General features: G+C 49.9%; 6 protein-coding genes across 6 annotated transcripts; 3 read left to right on the forward strand and 3 right to left on the reverse strand.

Moving 5' to 3' along the window:
- Positions 1 to 2,474: 2,474 nt before the first annotated feature.
- Positions 2,475 to 4,741, forward strand: FPRO_00503 (uncharacterized protein; the record flags this gene model as incomplete). The annotated part of the gene is made up of 3 exons (XM_031225319.1): positions 2,475 to 2,907; positions 2,990 to 4,577; positions 4,636 to 4,741. 3 exons carry the CDS (start codon positions 2,475 to 2,477, stop codon positions 4,739 to 4,741), a joined length of 2,127 nt encoding a protein of 708 aa, XP_031075967.1.
- Positions 4,742 to 5,392: 651 nt separating this feature from the next.
- FPRO_00502 (uncharacterized protein) lies at positions 5,393 to 8,582 on the forward strand (the record flags this gene model as incomplete). The annotated part of the gene is made up of 3 exons (XM_031225320.1): positions 5,393 to 5,650; positions 5,703 to 5,837; positions 5,886 to 8,582. 3 exons carry the CDS (start codon positions 5,393 to 5,395, stop codon positions 8,580 to 8,582), a joined length of 3,090 nt encoding a protein of 1,029 aa, XP_031075968.1.
- Positions 8,583 to 9,265: 683 nt separating this feature from the next.
- On the reverse strand, positions 9,266 to 10,335 carry FPRO_00501 (putative mitochondrial substrate carrier; the record flags this gene model as incomplete). The annotated part of the gene is made up of 3 exons (XM_031225321.1): positions 9,266 to 9,320; positions 9,374 to 10,046; positions 10,107 to 10,335. 3 exons carry the CDS (start codon positions 10,333 to 10,335, stop codon positions 9,266 to 9,268), a joined length of 957 nt encoding a protein of 318 aa, XP_031075969.1.
- A 1,940-nt stretch (positions 10,336 to 12,275) lies between these two features.
- Positions 12,276 to 14,014, reverse strand: FPRO_00500 (putative mitochondrial citrate synthase; the record flags this gene model as incomplete). The annotated part of the gene is made up of 4 exons (XM_031225322.1): positions 12,276 to 13,318; positions 13,393 to 13,586; positions 13,709 to 13,773; positions 13,904 to 14,014. The coding sequence occupies 4 exons, from the start codon at positions 14,012 to 14,014 to the stop codon at positions 12,276 to 12,278; spliced, it is 1,413 nt and encodes a 470-aa protein (XP_031075970.1).
- Positions 14,015 to 16,556: 2,542 nt separating this feature from the next.
- FPRO_00499 (uncharacterized protein) lies at positions 16,557 to 17,099 on the reverse strand (the record flags this gene model as incomplete). Its single annotated transcript, XM_031225323.1, has 5 exons — positions 16,557 to 16,590; positions 16,652 to 16,670; positions 16,697 to 16,719; positions 16,746 to 16,837; positions 17,061 to 17,099. The coding sequence occupies 5 exons, from the start codon at positions 17,097 to 17,099 to the stop codon at positions 16,557 to 16,559; spliced, it is 207 nt and encodes a 68-aa protein (XP_031075971.1).
- Positions 17,100 to 17,716: 617 nt separating this feature from the next.
- FPRO_00498 (uncharacterized protein) lies at positions 17,717 to 20,224 on the forward strand (the record flags this gene model as incomplete). Its single annotated transcript, XM_031225324.1, has 6 exons — positions 17,717 to 17,836; positions 17,904 to 18,149; positions 18,320 to 18,419; positions 18,524 to 19,490; positions 19,540 to 19,708; positions 19,760 to 20,224. 6 exons carry the CDS (start codon positions 17,717 to 17,719, stop codon positions 20,222 to 20,224), a joined length of 2,067 nt encoding a protein of 688 aa, XP_031075972.1.
- Between the last annotated feature and the right edge of the window lie 203 nt (positions 20,225 to 20,427).

Here is a 20,427-nt window from a genome sequence, read left to right on the forward strand (position 1 = left end):
TCGGGACCAAGTGGGGGCGTGGACGATCCAAGGGAGATGGCCCGAGAGAGAGACCGTGGGACCCGTCAAGGGGCCACTAATAAGAAAACAGAACAAATTCAAAAAAGAATGTGAGCCTTTTCTTTTTTTAGGACATCGTCGAAACTCTAGGTTAAAGGCATTGACGATTACACGTCCAATCTCGTCGAGTCAAGGTGGTTCTCTGCATCAGGTCGTGTTTTGACGAAAGGGGCCTGAGACACGGACAGGGTCGAGGTCGATATGAAACAGTCCCTCTTTTATTTCTTCGTTGTATCTTATGCCGAGTAACGTAGCGTTTTGATGGTGGTAAGGGGCCGCCACCGTCCACCGCATGAAAGGGACACTTCTCTTATCAAACACTTCCATGTAGATAAAACAACTGTAATTTCCAAAAGGGAAACCCCGCGAGTGTCGCTGTATGAGACGGGCTTGTTGTAGATCTCGGTAGATCTTGGATTTATGCATACCTGAGCGGCTAATCCTTGGGACATTGAAAAGGAGGCTTAAGAACGTGGTAACTTTTAACAGACCAGATATCTTTGCCGCAGGATTACTGTTGCTTCATGTCCCAATGTGGCTGTTCAACTTGAATTGAACTGAAAAGATCACTCGATCCATCGTTATCGGGTGTGTTTTGTCGAGACGACAAGCGCCGAATACAACGTCCGCGATGGGGAGCATTGATAGGTGGCATGCTTTTGGCGCCAGATACGATGTTTCTGGCGAATTTGTGATGGCGATCGGCACGGGTTATGCCAACTCATCCAATGTCGAGAGTGCCATCAAGAAGTGCACGTGTTGACGCGAGCCGCTTTGACACTGAACAAAGTGTTGGTGTTAGGTAAGGTGATCCATAATTGAAGGTGATGACGTCGTTTCGAGGATTGAACGTCGCTGTGTCAGTTGGCTGAACCTGTTAGCAGTGAAGCAGTTTTTGTTTCGAGGTTGTTTTTAAGCATAGAAATAGACTCGGTTAGAGATGATGGGAGAAGAAAGAGATTCTTAGCGAGCTGAAGTTTGGAGAGTTCGAAACTCATGACTTCTCAGGCTGGTCCAATCAGGGAGAGAGAACTATGAGGCATGTTGGAAAGAGCCAGATGTCAAACACTTCGCTTATAGTTGCAGGCACTTATCAGTCTCTTTACGGTAAAATGTAGGAAGACTCGAGGAGTGTCGGGCGAAACACCAAGAACTGAATACGGTTGCAAGATACATAGCAATCCTCAAGGGTATATAACACCCAATAGAAAATTGCTTGTGGTAGGGATCACGAGGAACGACAAGATCAGCAGGCCGCAACACCAAGAGGGAATTCAGTCCAATATTCAGCCACATTTTTGTCATCGATGGATATTCACATGTAACCGAAAACCTTCAAGAAAAAAGCTAAAGGGCCCGGACGTACCGGTTTGTGAAAACTGACCAACTGCAGCTGACGACAGTGATCTCCAGGTCTTCGGGAGAACTAGCGTCCGTTGGACGCCCGAGCCTTCCATTGAATTGGATCGGAGGGTACAACAAGGTGCTTACGACGAGAACCAGTGATGGATTCTGATGTGTTACGCATGTGTAGTTTGGTGATACCTACTTGTGCTGCTTCTCGTTCTTGGCTGTGTATCTTAGCTGCTGATGTGCCTCTAAACCATAGGTAGACACAAGTGCTGACGAGCTGAAAGTATTGCTCTGAATTATTGGATTGAATGAGGATTTCGAGGGTATGAGTCTGTTCCCCCCGCATTCTCTCCAATAAACCCCATACACAGCTGCAACTGTGGATGCTATAATCACATCCTCGGTTCACTTGACTCAAAAAGGGCCACGTCCCGCGCCTCAAGGATTCAAGAGACATTGTATCAATGGATGTATCGCGGGGGAATGAATGAATCAGGGGAATTTATCAACTCCCCCAGGTCTTCTCCAAGCGCCGCTATCCCATATTCTGCTAGCTACAGGCCTGTGCTACTCCACGAAATCTGGGGCTGCCGAGGCACATGGGCGCAATGGCGTACCAGACTGCGCAACGCGCCTCGGTCTGCGCTCTTCCACTTCTGCGCTTAACTTGATGGCGTTCGCCAGGCTCGGAAACTTGTCCAGAAAGTCTTGGAACTGAATTTCTTCAAAACCCCAATCCTCATCTCGTTCCTCTTTTCCTACCTCTTCCCTCCCCTTTTTGCTTTCACTCTGTGATTGAGCCTTACCAGTAAATTATCTGCAAGGGATCAGTCAACTGGCTCCTTGTGCTTGTGTTCCTCTGAATACCTGCATTCAACCAACCAACCCATTGTCTTCATCCCACTCACTCTCTCGCTTGGGTAACAGAACAGCTCCAAGCATACTTTTCTCCCCGCAGCAATCGACTCGCTCCGTGTCTTTGTGTCCTTGTCTCGCCTCGCCTCGCCTCGCCAGAACTGTAACCCCTCCAACAACTTGACTCCTCGCCTCCGATCTTCACCATGGCTCTCCAGACACAAAAAGACTACGACGCCCTATACAAGAGGCTCACCACTGTCCCTCCCCCCGGAAAACCCTACGGTATTCCCGTCCCCGGTACAGAACGACCTAACCGCACCGCCGCCTACAGACACTGGGCAGTCGGCGATGGTCCTCTCGTCACAGCACTAGAGCCTGGTATCAATTCGACACACGACGTCCTTGAGAGGAGTGCGCGCAAGTGGCCCAACTCGAAATGTCTCGGAACCCGTCATTGGAACCAGGCGACTCAGCAGTGGGAGGACAAGTACGACTGGATCAACTACGGTGATTTCGACGTCCGAAGGAAGAATTTCGGTGCCGGTCTCGTTGAGATTCACAAGGCCATCAACTATTCTCCTGAAAAGTACGGTGTCGGTTTGTGGTCGCAAAACAGGGCTGAGTGGCAGATCGCCGGTAAGGTTGCCCCTCTTGTGCCGTGAACCTGCATAAGAGACATGGAGCATGTGGTTGTAGCTGCTGACACACTCATTACTAGACTTCGGTATTGCTTCTCAATCACTTTACTCGGTATCTCTCTACGAAACTCTTGGTCCCGACACAACAGAATACATCATCAATCATGCCGAGGTCGCCTGTGTTGTCTGCTCCCTCCCCCACATCCCTGTTCTTCTCAAGATGTCTCCCCGGCTACCTGGTCTGAAGCTCATCGTCTCTCTCGATCCGCTTGAGCAGGGTGAATTGGCTTCTCACACCAAGGCCTCTGTCCTCAATGAGATTGCTTCTCAACATGGCATCCAGATCTACTCCATGACTCAGGTTGAGGAGATTGGTGCCAAGTCTGGACGCGCTCCTCGTGCTCCCAGCCGCAATGACATCTGCACCATCAACTACACCTCCGGTACAACTGGCAACCCTAAGGGTGTTCTCATCACCCATGGAAACGCCGTTTCTGCCATCGCCGGTGGTCGAACAAATGGCAATGTGAGCAGCAAGGATGTCCACTTGTCCTATCTACCACTAGCTCACATCTACGGACGACTCATCGATCAGATCGCCGTTGCTGAGGGTGCTGCCATTGGTTTCTTCCGAGGTGACATTCTGGGCTTGGTTGATGATATCAAGATCCTCAAGCCCACTGGTTTCATCTCAGTTCCTCGTCTCTTCAACCGGTTCAACTCCGCCATTCGCACTGCTACTATTGAAGCCGATGGTGTCCGAGGCGCTCTCTCACGACGTGTCATTGATACCAAGAAGGCCAATATGCGACTGCCTCCCGGAAAGGCCTCCAACACCCACTTCTTGTACGACCGAATCTGGACCCCCAAGGTCAAGGCCGCTGTGGGCATGGACAGAGTCCACAGCATGGTCAGCGGCAGTGCCCAGCTTGATCCTGATGTCCAAGAGTTCCTGCGCGCCGCTTTCGCGAACCACTTCGCTCAGGGCTTTGGCATGACCGAGACGTATGCCGTCGGATCTATCCAGGCACGCGGTGACTTTACTACCGGCAACATCGGCGGCCCCATGTGCTGTGTGGAACTCTGCCTCGAGTCTGTTCCCGAGTTTGATTACACCGTGGATGACAAGCCTAACCCTCGTGGTGAGCTTCTCCTCCGCGGTCCCGTCATCTTCCGCGAGTACTACAAGAACGCCGAAGAGACCGAGAAGACCCTTGACGCCGATGGTTGGTTCCACAGTGGTGACATCTGCGAGGTTGACAAGATGGGCCGCTTCAAGATCATTGATCGCAAGAAGAACGTTCTCAAGCTTGCTCAGGGTGAGTACATCTCCCCTGAGCGCATTGAGAACGTCTACATGGGTAGCACCAACCTCATCAACGCCGCCTATGTTCACGGTGACGGTACTCAGTCCTCATTGGTCGCCATCTTTGGTATCGACGTTGAGAACTTTGCTCCTTTCGCTAGCAAGATTCTCCAGGAGACCATCGCACCCAACCAGGTCGCTGATCTCCGCGTCGCCGCTAACGACCCCAAGGTGAAAGCCAAGTTCCTCAAGGTCCTTGACGGTATTGGCAAGAAGCACAAGTTCAACAGCTTCGAGAAGGTGCGCAATGCCCATCTCGAAATTGATCCTTTTACCATTGACAACGGTCTATTTACCCCTACGTAAGTTTTCCCCCTAATTTTGTCTCTTCTGGAGTATATGTGCTAACGCTGTTACTAGGCTTAAGCTTAAGCGCCCCCAGGCCGCCAAGGCCTACAGGGAGCATATTGACCGTATGTATGAGGAGCTTGCTGCCCAGGAGCCTGTTGGAAAGAACAAGCTGTAAAATATGTTGCGATTATCAGCTCAAAGATGTTTTTTCTTCTTGGCGTTAGAGCTGCATTTCAGATTTTCTATATATGTTGAAGATATTGAGCGGCTTGAACTTGTAAATGAATATTACAGTATACCATCAATGTATAGAGCTGCCTTACGTATTGATTGATGCTCCCTCACTTCTTGGAGATGCTTTTATAGCTGATAATTAACTGTTAAAAGTGTTATATAGCTAATGTTCTTAATTTTTTTTATTTTTTTTTAAATCTATCTATAAATAGTTAAGATATTATTTTGTATTATATTTAAGAGCTTTTATTAAAAGTAATATTAATTTTTACTTATTATAATATCTTTTTTAAGCTTTATAAAGTTTTTAAAAAACTATAATTTCTAAATAGTGAAATTAAGCTGGTTTATGTATTAAAGAACTTATAACTAAATATTTTATAATTATTTTAACTTAACTAATACTAGTAGCTCGGATTAATAGATTCTCCTTTTTAGGCTTACTAGACACTATTCTAATGCTTGTAACCCACCTTATCACCACATCAACGCTAAATGGGGCTATGAAGTAAGTGATTCACGTCCTTTACGCGTTGAACGTCATATTTCTGGTCCTTTTCCTTTCTTATTCAAATCCTCAACGCGTTTCCTCATGGGTTTTGGGCTAACAACAACAATTACAAGGTCACTCGTCAAGCATGGCGGCATGCCGCATGCACCTATACCTATACTAAATAGCCTCCCGGTCCCCTGCGATGAACCACCTCCGAAACGGAGACGAGTTAGTACAGGCCTACAGCGAAAGCGAGGCGTCAAAGAGTGCCTCTTGAGCCAGGTTACGCCGCTTGTAGAGAGGGCTGTTGGACATCTCTCGAGGGATGTTTACCATGTTAACGCCCTGGCTATTAAGGTAACAAAGAAGGCTATATATGGGAAGGTCCTGTGGCTAACTATGGGTCTAGACGGTGACGGAGCTCAGCATCAACAAGTTCTTTAGGAGAAGATGGGACGAGACAGGTGGCTACTTGAGTCAGCAGGACCTAGACGTGCTTGCGATCCAGGCGCATGATGTTGTTAGGGGTCTGGCGGGGGGTTCTGTGGGTGTGACGAAGCCGCGGCTGGAGCTTGTTGCTAACAATTGCAAGGAGTTTCGCATATCCCCTCTATCTTCAGAGACACCAGAGCCTCAGCTCTCTCCACCACCGAGGTCAACCCCGAAACCTCAGCCGCGAGGCCAAACATCGCCGACGATCGTGAACATTGAAGTAACAAGGAAGTCCGAAGAACGGGACTCTCCCATATTCTACGACGCACTCACTTCACAACCCCGACTTCAACCAGAGCGTCCCGAATATGTCGAAAGGCAGCCTTATAAACCTCGGGAGCGACAGGAACCGAAGCCAAGTAACCGCTATTACCAGATTTCCGAACGACCCTATCTTTCGGCAGCGCATCGCCAAGCTATTGAAGAGGGAACAAAGAAGCCGGTGGCTGTCAACAATGAACTTATCGCACAGCCCATTGTCTATCATGTGGACTTCAGCCCTGAGGAGATCGCCGAGATTATAGACCAAATATCACAAAATGAGAACAAGCACATACCGGCAACCCGCGATTCTTTGATGGAGCAAATCCGACTACGAAACCGCCCTCTGATACCGATACCTGGACGAACCATACGAGACATGAGCGCTTTTGCTTCAGACCTGTGGGCAGGAAAGGTCGCAGAGACACCACGAGTCCTCTCATTCACTGCTGAGCATGTTACGGAGGAGACAAAAAAACGACAAGGTCAAATGAGAAGGACTAGCAGACTTTCTTCTTTACTGATGGCTCGAGAAATGGAAGGCAACCAGGGCTTCCAACGAACCCGGGAATATTTGAACTTCCAAGCCGAATTTAAAAGATTGCGCGAGGATGATCTCCAGGTCGTAGCTGAGTTCACCAATTGCGCTGGTGATATCACCACAGGTGCATGGGTCTCGAGAGAGACCTTTCTTTGTGGCACTACTACACACTCCGATACGCATAACCAACAGTACAACAGGCCTGGAAATTTGCTTCTTTGTTCAACTGGAAAGGGGGCGCTGCGGTCCTTTCCCGATCACCGAATACCTCGTCCACGGGTCGAAAAGGGGGAGAATTCCACGGAAGCCATGCGCCAGAGCCAAGACCCTTGGCTGTACTCATCGGTTGTGTCATGCGACTACAGCGTGGAAGATGACTTGGCATATACGTCGAGTTTTGATAAGACGGTCAAAATATGGAGGGTTGACCCGCAAGGAGAACACATGGAGGCCATTGCAACATGGCAACACACAGGTAATGTCAACTTCGTGGCTGCTGCAAAGGATGGATCTGGTCGCGTGGCTACAGCTGCAGACTCACCAACCGATGCCGTGCGTATCTACACCATTACAAGAGGAAATGAGTCGAACAGTACTTACCAGACGTTCTCATGCTCACGAACTGACGCTGATGGCTCAGACAAGTGGGCATACTTCCCAGCAACAATGCAGTGGGGGCGAGCTAACGGCTGTCAGCATTTGCTTCTTGTTGGGTACTCTCCTCGCAGCTTGACAGGCGACGATCTGGACATTCCCGAGGACAAGAGGAGTTCAGGAGAGATTATCCTCTGGGATGCGGAACAGGGTGTTAGAATCCCTGTGATGACAGCTTCAACGGCTAACGTCTTCGAAGTCGCCTGGCATCCAACACTACTCCTTTTTCTGGTAGGGGTAACACCCACGGGGATGAACAACGTTCCCCGCAATGTTAGGACACAAGTCCACGTCTTTCATCGCGATAAGGATCGCTTGAATGGCATTGGCTTTTGTCAGCATCAGGCTCTCGACTGCTATGCGTCTGACATCAACGAACTGACGATTGTGCCCAACTCGCCCGGACACGCCTACGTGACTGCGGCTTGTACAGACGGAAAGGTGTACGTATGGGACACAGCACAGGGAGACAAGCCCATCCATACGCTACGACATGGGAAACCTATCGAAGAGTATTACGGCGATCGCGAGAAAGAGGACACTGGCGTCAAGTTCACAGCGTGGAATACGAGTCTTGATCGATTCTACACTGGATCGAGTGACGGTGCGGTGAAGGTCTGGAATGTCCGTAAGCTGAAGAACCCTTTTGTCCGCGATATTCTTACAGCGCCTGGACCGATTGCGTGGGGCGGTTTCTCCCCGGACAACTCCAAGCTCGCCATCGGCGATGCCACAGGCCGTTGCTTCATCTTATCAACTGATGAGCGGGATATCCCAGAGTCGCATATGATGACACTTCCGGGCACCACTCGGCGCCGACGCCGGCCTATACCCATAATTCCACACCCGGAACCAGCTCCACCCACCCCGGCGAGGGAGGACGATGAGATGCTCACCGATGATGAGCTTTCAGACGCAGATATCGCTGATTATTCGAGACGAGCGTATTTAGACAGCCAATGTCTAAAGCTTACATCAAATCCAGTTATAGGGGTTGTACAAGGCCCCCGCTACCAATCCACCAACCTCTACCGCCGAGAAGCTCACTATGATGAAGACCCCTCAGCGCCTCTCCTGGCTCATTTCGAGCGGCGACAAAAGGATAGCGAGGCCGCTAGTCTTGGCAGAAGACGCCGTTCGGTGCGACGGCTTAGGACCCCTTCACTACCCGATGAGCGTCTTCGTAGCATCCATGCTCAGAATGCGAGCAAGGACTTGGATGTGAATCATTTAAAAGACAGTGAAGTGAAAGAACTTGTCAAATCCGCTACGTTACTAAGTATTGAGGAGGATTGGGGCTTTACATATGAAGAAACCATGAGCTTCGACGGGGAAGCTTAACGGAAGTGCTAGCGATTGAACAGCATCTTGGGGTCCTATATGCAGTACTTACTTAGTCGTTAATCAGACCAATGACAACATATTCAAAGTTGAATTTTCCAAGTGTTATTCTATGTCAACCTATAGCCCTGTAAAAGTGAAAATAGGAAGAACATGGGCACTTCGGACTGTTTCAGGTTGCAGTCAATATGCTTCATCTCATAAGGTTCAAGAACTGAGATCGACAAGTTTTGTTCTCAACTGGTCGACCCCACTACTCAACGCTCAGACCCGAAACCACCCGAGCTCATAGCTTCGAGCTCAACAATATCATGGCAGCTTTATGATAGCAAGAAACCATGACAATTGTAAAGAGGCTGGTGAATTAAGATATTCTTTAGTGATATGGTATGAATGTTCTGCAGTGTTTTGAACCGTAGAGTCAGGATAAATATCATCACTAGCAATGAAGACTAAAACATTGCGCACTTGTTTTCTCTATTCAAGTCAAACCCACAGGGTACATGACTTTGCACAGCTAACTATCATAGAAAGATAATCTTCAAGGCGCGAGCACCTCCGTTGTCACAGCCTTTTTACAGGCTTATGTCATTACATCAGAGATATTCGAATCCAAACATTAGACAATCCATACATCAAGCTCACCATGAGCGATATTTTCAAACCAGATTCCTAAACGCCTTCTAATGCTTAGCGGTGACCGACTCGCCGGTCAGCTTCTCAACATAAGTCTTCGCCCTGTAGTCGTGCGGTTAGTGTTGGTTGAATCTTAGCAAAGCGGGTCAACTTACATATCGCCAAAAGCAACCATGCAGACAGTCTGCCAAATACCAAGAGAAATACGGGGAGCGATACCACGGTAAAGACCCCTGATGCCGTTTGTGTCGTAAATGTACCTGAAGGTGTTGCCGACCGTCATCTTCTTGGGACGGTTGGGATCCTCCTTCTTGCTCTGCATCTCAACGCGGATAACCTCAATGGGCTGGTTCCAGGCGCTGAGACCACCACCAAGAGCACTGGCGATGACCTTCTCACCAGCGGACAGCTTCTCGCCCTCCTTCTTGCCAGTGAGGGACTTGATCCAACCCTCAGCGAGACGGCTGAGACCGAATCGACTACCCCAGTTAGTCATCTGTCGGATAGCGACAGCGTTGACACCCTTATTGATGCCACGGATACCCTCCTTGCGGTAGATCTCAGCAAAGGTCTGGAAGGTTGACTGGGGCTTGACACCGGTGGCAGCCATCTTGTGCTTGGTGATCTCGACCGTCTTCATGCAGGTGCAAAAACCCATGGTGGCGTAAGCCTGGGCAACACCACCGGTGACACCACCAATGATACCACCGCCAAACTCAGAGGCACCAGCGACACGTGCGTAGTACTCGGCCTCGGAGGCGACAAAGAGAAGGACGGCGCCCTTGCTGGAAGCTTCAATCCAGGCCCAGGGAATGAGACCTTGGTAGACTGCAACATGTGAGTCAGTAAATAGTCATCAGTGCGGCGAGTTTGTGGTTATCAACTTACAGCCCAGGGGACCACCACGGGCCCAGACGCGTCCCAAAGCCGCAGCCATGCTGTCACCTCGATTGGCAGCCATGGTGGTCTTGACGACCTCGAGAGGCTGTCCGAGGGTGGTCACTTCGAAGAGGTTGAGACCGGCGCCGAGAAGCAAGTTGGAGAACTTGATGGGCTTCTTCTCCAGCTGCTTGTCCCCAATGGGAGCTGGAAGATCGGTACGGATAGTAGCAGCCATGACTTTGGGAGTGTCGTAGAATAGGGGCCCTGACCAAGGGATTAGGGTGCTTCGTCGCTGGGGAAATTTGGGGGATCGTTGAAGTATTGAGAGAGGTTGATGAAGGAGGAAGAAAAGAAGTGTATAAGAATTCGGGGAAGAAAGGGAAAAGGGAGAGCTAGAGGCGTGTGCTGTGCTGGGACTGGTTTACGTGGGGGGAAGGAGCAGTACCCGGGAGAGCTAGGGATTGAGGGACTGTTGGTACGTACCGGTATCGAAGCACACCTAAATGCTGAGTCAGATCCAATGAAAACAGTTGAATGGATGGCTGCAAAAGCGCTGAGCTGAGGCTAAGCAGAATAAGCTTGGGGGAGACCCCGGAGAAGTAGCCGATTTATCGGAGGGGAAATACCAACGATAGATGGGGTTTTCCTGCGGTTGCGGAGGTCAATCGCCGAGGTTGAAGCTGTAAATGGAGATTGGCATGCGCGAGAAGACCCGAGCTTAGAGAGAAGCTCAGTTAATCAGTCATGTTTTGCATGTGTTTCGGTGTATGTTTCTCGTTTATTTCGGGTGAAGCCACTGTACAGTACTTACTCATGTTGGCACGTTTATAAGGCTGACGACGCTATTCAACAAGCTGAGAGCCACATCACTATTCTTAGAAAACAACGAGAAAAAACGGAAGAAAATGTAATCAATGATCATCTATAGTAAATTTTCATAATGCTGACCTTTCTCCGAATAATCAATCAACCCTCCTCGGAGACTTCTCTTCCTTGTACGACTTAATTCCAGCTCCGAAAGTCTCGGATCGCCGAGATCAAGTCACCGAGATCAGATCAGCTCCCGTGGATTGGATTGGATCTCTCATGTGAAATCGGAATCCGGGGTGGATGGCCTGGGGTTCAATGGCCGACAGAGAGATCCCGCGGGAGCAGATTTGCTTGTGATAGTGATTTTCTAGATTCTTCTTTGTATTCATCTTCTTCATTCATAAGACTGACCAAGCCCACCCACGTCTGAAGCTCTCCGTATTTTCACTCACACCAAAAGATCCAGATTGCTTACAACTGCTGAGCACAGTTATCATAAGCTTTCAAATCTAGACCTCAACAACTCACAGCCAATCTAGTTCACTATCACTCGCAAACTGCAAACAATTCACTACACCCTGAAACATACATCTTCAACAATCAATCCAGCAGCTTCGCAGCTCTCTTACTTCCACATCGGGCAATAACCTCAGCCACCCCCCGGAAGATCACAGCTCTCTCACCTCTATTTTCGTCCCCCTGTGGCGCCGAATTAGAGGGGCCAGGAGCTCTCAACGCCCCTCCACCACCCAACCGATTGAAAGAATGTCTAGACTGTTGAGAGCTCGGGTCCCTGAAATGGATGGATCCCACATGGGATTTTGTCGGTGTAATCTCTCACCGAGACTACGTGACGTACATTATTCACTTGTCACATTTACGATGCAGGGTTTTTCTGCAGATGGGAGAGAGAATTCAACAATTCTTGAGTCTCCTTGAAAGTTTGAACCAGACGCATGGGCTTTCTACTGGTGAGAAAGGTGAGTTGTCCCGGCTTGCGAGGCTGGCTAATGTAAAGAACTTTTCATGGGGTCAACATTCCCGTCTCCACCAAAGACAAAAAAGTTCGAAGCAACAACGCTATCACGGTATTGGTGAACATGATGTATGGCAACACACAGCTGGCTCAATCGTATTTGCAAAGAGCTTGATCGTAGTCATGATTGGTATCAGCCCGTAGACACGAAAATTGCAGATTAACTGTTAAATCATTTCATTTCAATCGGCGCGCCGCGACGACTTGCTCATTACTAAACTAAAACAGTCCCATTGTGTTGTACAAATGCCATTAACTTGGCAATCCATTCTGCCCATCTTTTGAGCATTACCCTCCCATCTCCTTTTTCCCTTTCATTTTTAAACTCCTTACAGCTTCTTGACAAGCTCGGCCCACTTGTCGGTGGAGAAGGACTTGGGTCGCTCAATGGGGGCACCAAGAGCGCGGTCGATGATAAGCTGGGGAAGAACACCAATGGCGCGAGAGACACCGAAGAGGACGGTGTAGTAGTTGGCCTCGGTAAGTCCGTAGTACTGGAGAAGGACACCGGAGTGGGCATCGACGTTAGGGTAAGGGTTCTTGGTCTTGCCGTGCTCGGTGAGGACACCAGGGGCGATCTTGTAGACCTGGGAAACGAGCTTGAACATGGGGTCGTTAGGCATCTTCTCCTGGGCAAAAGCACGCTGAGCCATGTAACGAGGGTCAGTCTTTCGGAGAACGGCGTGGCCGTAACCGGGGACGACACGGCCGGCGTTCAGGGTGGACCAGAGGTAGTCAGTGATGGCCTTGTCGCTGAGATCGTCACCGACAGACTTCTTGAACTCAGTGAGCCAGTTCAGGACCTCCTGGTTAGCAAGACCGTGGAGGGGACCGGCAAGACCGTTAAGACCAGCGGCCAAAGAGAGGAAAGGAGAGCTGAGAGCACTGCCGACAAGGTGAGTGGTGTGGGCAGAGACGTTTCCACCCTCGTGATCGGTGTGGATGGTGAGGTAGAGACGCATAAGCTCGACGAAGTCGGCGTTGTCGGCGAAGCCGAGCTGGTTGGCGAAGTTGAAGGAGTAATCCTTGTCCTTCTGGATGGGAGCGACCTTTCCGCCCTTGAAGACGTTCTGGTAGATGCGAGAAGCAATGTTGGGGAGCTTAGCAATAAGGTCCATGGAGTCCTCGAAAGTGTAACCCCAGTACTCCTTCTTGTTAATGCCCTTGGCGTAAGCCTTGGCGAAGCTGGAGGTATGCTCGAGAGCGGTGACAGCCAGAGAGAACTGGGCCATGGGGTGAAGGTCGGTAGGGCAGTGGTCGATGAGCTCCTCGACGAACTTGGGAAGATCGGAGCGGGCAGCCCACTCAGCGGAGAGGTCGCGGACCTGCTGCTCAGTAGGAACCTCGCCGGTCAGGAGAAGCCAGAAGAGACCTGCGCGGTTTAATGTTAGTATTCATGATATTGCGAGGGTTTTGTGCGCATCACTGCGAATGGGTTAAGCTCACCCTCGGGAAGAGGCTCCTTGCCACCGGGAGCCTTGGGGAGAAGCTCCTGGCACTCGGGGATGGTCTTGCCACGGAATCGGATACCCTCCTCAGAGTCGAGGACGGAACCCTCCCAGACGAGGGCCTTGATGCCACGGGCACCACCGTAGACCTGGTCAAGAGTGACCTTGTCGACGACCTTGGAACCATGCTCCCTATCTGAATGTTAGTGATCAAAGTTCAACTGCCGGTGGTTCTGCCGTCGATTGCAAGCTTGAGGCTCGGCGTGGGCCCTAGCTCGGCAAACGATGAACCGAGAGGGGAGAATGCGACTGACTTTCGGAGGGCCTTGACCTGCTCAATCTTCTCGGGCAGCAACTCGGCGAATCGCTCCTTCAGGGTCTGTGAGGATAATCGTTAGTATATAATTTTGTGTGGTTTGTGTGGGCGATCATGAGTGTCAATGGGCAACGTCAATGACGTTTTAGGATCCATGAAGCCTGGGCTTGTGCTTTATCCGAGGTTAACTTACCTGAGTCTTGGCCGAATAGCATCGAACGGCGTTGAAGACAGAGCCATTGATAGGAGAAGAGCGGAGAGAAGCCCGCAGGGCAGCGTTGCTGAGACGGGCGACAGAAGCCATTGTGAGAGATAGTTATGCAGACGAAGAAGATACGAGTGCAAAAGCAAGAACAGGAACAAGAGGCGGAGATGCCGGAGGGGAGAGGAGAGGTATATGAGGGATAGAATAGAGTGGAGGGGAGGAAAAAGTAGGTTAAGTCAGGTAACGGGGAGGAAGAGGTTCAAGTAAGCCAAGAGGTCCAGTCGATAAAAAAAAGGCGCAAGCTTGAGAGGGAGGCACAAAAAAAAAGTAGACTACCCCGTCTCATTCTGTGACATTGTCCTCTCACCTTGGCTCTACCGTAGCTGTGAGTACTGAACCTCGGGGGCCGGGGGTACGGGGGGCATCAAGCATCAAGCGGAGCGGGACTTATGGGGCAGGATACAGTACAGACAGCCCGGTTTTGCTCTACGGGATGGACTTTCACAGGGGGGTTGGATGAACAGCCTCAGCCAGTTTTTTTTTCTTCCACCGATTTACCAGGGGTGACGTTTCTGGGGACAACGCTTTTGTTTTGCTTTTGTTACTGGGGTTTCAGTCCTTCACATCATGAAGCCAATACCTGTATGCCAAACGTAGAGGAGAGGTATCTTTGCGGGGTTGACGAGCTTCAACGTTTCATTAGGTCAATAGCTGTCATTGAAATCGTCATTTTTGTGTGTTGGAGAATTGACTTTAGCCCGTCAAGTTCAATCTAATCTTCCCTCGATTACATCAGAGCTCGCTACAGTAAGAGCAAAGCACAGCACCCTCTTTTTCGACCATACCACCCAGCCGTATTCCGTCATCAACTGCCAGTTGGGTAGCATCCGTTAATAGTCCTCGGTTATGCCCTTTTGCAGCTGTCTACGTATCTCAGGTGAACAGTTCAAGTTGATACATCGTTGCCAACTGATCGATCACTGCTCATGATAGTACCTCGCCGGAACTATATGTCCCCTCCAAGACCCGGGTGCCATACTGTCCTCTTATTTTGATGAGGTTGCACAGGCAGGAAAAAAGTGACTGAGCTACGACTCTAGAGGAACATTTACCGCGGGCCCCCTCAACCTGCATCTGCAAGCCCCAAAATTTCGGCCTCAATCCCTGTCCCTCTCCCGCGTTCTCAAGCTCCAATTCGACGCACTCCAAGCCCTCCCCCAAATGGCCGAGATGCAGGCCTTAGGGAACAAGAAAACTTTGGATCTTGAGCGAGGCTGCCAAAAATAACTGGTCCAGATTTCCACTATTGCCGCAGGATATCAACTAAAGTCTTTTTGTCGCTCAGGATAGAATTCTCAAGTATTCTTGCCTCCCAAAGACAGGTTGGAACCCCAACAGCTAGTGATAGTCTAGGCTTGGGTCTTGGGTCTGGGGGTTGCGTTGGCTTGGCTTGTGAGGACAAACAAACAGGGTGAGGGATGGAGGGAGGGCTTGCTGCTGCTTCTCGGCACCAGATGTTGTTGTCTGTGTGTTTCTCAACATTCATTGATATTTAACAATATGCGGGAGCATGGAGTCAAAAGGAATCAGTCAAGATCTACCCAGCCAGGCTCTACCCCCTGTTGTTTACATTCAGCGTCGAAATTTTCCCTCATCATGACAACTTCGGAACTGTTGTACCCTCCGAAGATTGTCTCCATGATGGACATGCTCTTTGCTCCACCAAGACGAGCCCCTGGGAGAACAAGTGGAGATACCTTCACAATCAACTCATTTGTTTGGTTCATTACTCGTGGGACCTCGGTCATGCTGGCCATTATCGATGTAGCCGTGATTTGACGTCAGAACCAAAGATGGGTTCATCGGACCTAGAATTAAGCACGAGGACAGGACGACCCGGAACTACCGTGATCCATCGCCGGGCCTCCGAGCCAGCGCCGCCAGCGCTTCGGACTGCCGACGTACCCTTCCATCCGGCCAGTAGGAGGTCTCTACGGAGCATCCGGACAGCTGATCTCTAACCGCCATTCTTCAAGATAATCACATCTGATCACGAAACCTGTTTGAATTGAGTGCTCAACTCAATATAGTATTTCCGATCGCCCGGTCACCTCGGCTGTTTCAAAACCACCAACATCGGCTATTGTGTCTTGTGATGCTGTCGTCTCCAAGCACATTCTAATGGCCTGCAATAACTTGGCGTTTCTTGTCATACTTTTCTTGAATAATCACGATGCATGTATCGTGGGTCCCTCGATGATCTGTTATTAATTATTAGCCATTCGTTTCATATATCGCTTCATGATCTAGGAGCCCAGCATCCGTGATTCAAACAAGATAGCATGCTTATTACCGCAGTATCTTGGCCGAAGTGCATGCTTTTCATCGAGTTTTACGTACAGACTACATAAAATCAACAAGAAATCGCGCATTTACAGAATTGCTTTCTCTTATATTGGCCTCGTATTGTCTGTGTCCTTATCTAGGGTATCATGCACTCCACTGACACTAAAAGCTTGTTACGGATTCAACCCGGAAATGTAAACCATGATAAGTCCCTGTTATGTACACTGGATGATAACCTAGTGGTTGCAAAGCATATATGAATCTAAGTTTTCTAATAGGTAACTGTATTTGACTCTCACTGCAGATTGGAATACAGGCATTGGTTGGGACTACATTCAAGCAGCAGAGTTTACAGCGTGAATAGATAATAACTGGATAAGTCAGACGTACATGGTTACGGCTATTTCCACTGATTTGTTATGCCCAGTAACTTACATATAGTATACATGGAGCAGTATCTGTAATAAATAAGAAACAGTCATACCTGGGGAAAACAGCTCGGTTACAAATGAGAACGGGACTACCTTGCTTTGTCTCATCATCGGTAGTGAATGCCTGAATTCCTGCAGTGCAAGGCTGGCCAGACACAATGGTTAACTTATGGTGTTTGTTGAGGTTCAGAGGCTTTCCTTTTCTGGGTTGGTACCGGATAAACTATTAGGACCACCAAACCCAAACCCGGAATAAAGATTTGAGTGACCTGGAACCAAACTGCGACACTTAAAAAGGCTGCCCCACCTGTCACGCTCTTTCGCCTCAGCTTTTCTCCTCCCACTTCATTTATCATCATCTCACAAACCAAGAAAAGAGCAGCATCACACTTGACGACAACGCCCATCGAGGCGAACACGCAAACAACGCCAGTGCAGTTATTATCCGACCCTGTCTCTAGTACTGACAACTTTTTCCTCGTTTGACGATCTCTGTTGGCTTTATCGCCCACTGCACAATCTCGTGACTCGTCGCGCTCCTGACGCAAACAGTAGAAGAGCTTTCTCGCACAAGTCGTACCCGTACTCCTGAGGCCTGCCTTCTCTATTTGTATTTGCGTCGCATACTTCCAGCTGATACATTACCTACTTTATCTTACAATAACTGGGACTACTCTCGTACTGCTTACTACTACTTATCTCGCCAGTCGCGACTGCGTAAAAGAAAAAATCTCTACCTGCCCACCTAAGGAAGGAAGGACCCGCTTAAGCTTTCGTACCTGAATAAAGCGACAAAGAAATTTTGATTCAGACAGAAATATTCTTCTGCATCTCTTACCTTTGCTTCGCCTCCCTCTTGTGCTGCAGGCATTTCATTTCAAGTGGTATCGTCCACCTCTGGTCATTTCGCTGTCGGACCATATCTGGAGTGCATCGCATTTTGAGGCATCACGCGTAGCTCGTCGACTACTCCAGTCTACCATACAAGCACTACAAATATAACAATCACTTCAAACAAATCACCATGGCGTCCGCAGTCGCGGATTTGGAGGCTGGTCTCCAGGCTATGCTCAACTTGAAGCCGCCAGGTGTGTCTGGATCTCGCATCACCAGTTTAACCTCTCTTTGCGTTTCCAACATCCAGGTAAGGCTGAACCAAACATCTCCAATTGCTTCAATGCCAAACAACCGCTAACCGCTTGTCCCAACAGGCCGAATCCGTCCTCATCCAGAAAATCTTCACACACTTCAAAAAGACACCGGGAACACACAAGTTGGGGGTACTCTACGTCGTAGACTCTGTAACCCGGAAATGGCTCGAGCAAGCCAAGGCACAGGCACAGGCAATTAACAGCTCTGCCCCGGATGGAACCTATGCCGCTGGCGTCAACCGAGTGACAGAACTCATGCCTGTTTTGATGAATGACATCCTGCAATCCGCCCCGGAAGAACAAAAGGTACGCAAATCTGACTATCACCCTCATGTAGCTGGCAACCAGTCACTGCCACGTGCCGCGCACATTGGAGCACTTTACAAGGCGCTTCTGTTGACGACCTTCGTTCCTTGACATATTTGACCTTCGTACTGTTTATTTGGATCGTAACTCACACATAATCCACCGTGTAGGAAAAAATTAAGAAGCTCCTTGATATCTGGGAGAAGGGCCAGACGTTCCCTACACCAATGCTCGAGTCTTTTAGAGAGAAGCTCAATGCACCACCACAGAGTACGTTTTTCACGCAAGCAGTATCACGCCTGGCGACATATGCCCAAGCGGTACTGCTTTATTGTCTCAAATCAACTTGTAGTCTAACCCATGTGATGTTATAGATGAATCGACCACTCCTGACGGTAGCCCGCCTCCCAATGTGCTAGGCTCGCAGCATGGCAGCGCTTCAGCTCCCGCTACGACTTCAGCTCCTCCGGCTCCTAGCGGCACATCTATTCTTGAGGCTTTGGCTAACATCGCTCGTCAAAACACAACCGCTCCCCCTGCCAACCCCTTGCCGGCTCCCACAGCACCGTATAACCTGCCAGCTGCCGCGCCACCTCAACCAGTATCATCTGCTACACCGCCTGTATCGTATCCTATGGCGTCGCAGCCCGTAAATGTGCCGTCTCTTCCTTTCAGCCTCCCACATATGGGGGCGCAGAATGGATATGCAGGGTCTCCTCTGAACAACCCAAGTAACCCAACTAATCCGGTCAACGGGGCCATGCCCGGTGCAGCAGCACCTGGCCTTGGGCTTGATCCAAACACCCAACAGCAGATCATGCTGATTAAGGCGCTCGCTGACCAAGGTATTCCATTTGATAAGATTCCTGCTCTGATTCAAAGTATGGGTGGTGCAGGAGCCGCGGCTGCAGCTGGCGCTCCCCCAGCTCAGCAGCCTATTCCTTATGCACAGAGTCCTCAAATTCCTAGTCAAGCTGCATGGGGTGGCCCTTCAGGCAAGCCAGAGGATTCACGTATGCCAGGCTACGGCCATACAAGATCTCCTCCTAGATTCCATGGACGTTCTCGTTCGCGATCTCCTGACCGTGGCTGGGGTGGTCGTGGCTCTCCTCGAAATGGACGTGATCGCCTAGACTATGCCCGTGACTCTCCTAACCGTGGTCGTCATGATGACCGCCGTGGAGGTGAATATCGCCAGCGTAGCCCTCATGGACACCGTGGACGAAGTGAGACCCCACTTCATGAACAAGGCTCGGCCGACAAATGGGTCGAGTACGATCCAACTCTTCCATCCGGACACATCAAGGTCTATAGCCGAACACTGTTTGTTGGTGGAGTAACGTAGGTGTATCCTCATCTGTATTCGTATCGTTAACTAACCAAGGAACAGCTGCTCTGAGAGTGAATTGCGCGGCATTTTTGGCCGCTTCGGTACGGTGCAAACATGCATTGTGAACAAGGACAAGCGACATGCTTTCGTGAAGATGCTTAGCCGACAGGATGCTGTCAACGCCAAGCAAGGCACTGAGGATTCCCGCAATCTAGAAGTGCCCCTTCGTGTAAGTGACTGTAGACTCCCTTTGCATATTGATTCGAGCTAACTTTACCAGACTCGTTGGGGTGTTGGTTTCGGCCCTCGGGACTGCAGCGACTATTCAACGGGTGTCAGCGTTATTCCTATCCATAAGTTGACGGAAGCTGATCGCAAATGGATGTTGACCGCACCCTTTGGCGGCAGCGGTGGACAACCTATTGAGACTGGCTTGTCAGTGGAGGAGCCCGATATCGAGATAGGAGCTGGAGTCTCATCCAAGGCCATCAGTCGACGCATGCAAACGGACAAGGGCGGTAGCAACGGTCCCAAGTCAACTCGCAATCGGGACGAAGACCTCTCCCGTTGGCGCCGAAGTAGAGACAACGGCTCCAACGGCCACAATCGTCGTGACGATCACCGCGACCTTGCTCAGGACGGACAGAACATGGTTGCCTCGTTCCCCTTTGGGATTGGCACACTGCCGAACGGCATGCCCAACTTTCCCGCTGGCTTCACATTCCCTGATCCCACAAATAACTAAGGGTTTCTTTCGAGGATGACGCACAAGATTATGTAATGATACCCAGGTATGGAAATGGGAGGACATTTGTTGTTTTATTGTTGATTTCCCTTGTTGCTTTGAGCAGCGAAGAAGGCGGCGTTGGCAACATGGTTCCAAGGACTATACAAGGACTTGGCTTGGGGAGACGGTTTCTTGCATCAGCTGGTGGGCAAACAGTCGTG

The sequence above is a fragment of the Fusarium proliferatum genome (genome assembly GCF_900067095.1).
Source record: "Fusarium proliferatum ET1 genome assembly, contig: FPRO_scaffold001, whole genome shotgun sequence".
Lineage (NCBI taxonomy): Eukaryota > Fungi > Ascomycota > Sordariomycetes > Hypocreales > Nectriaceae > Fusarium > Fusarium proliferatum.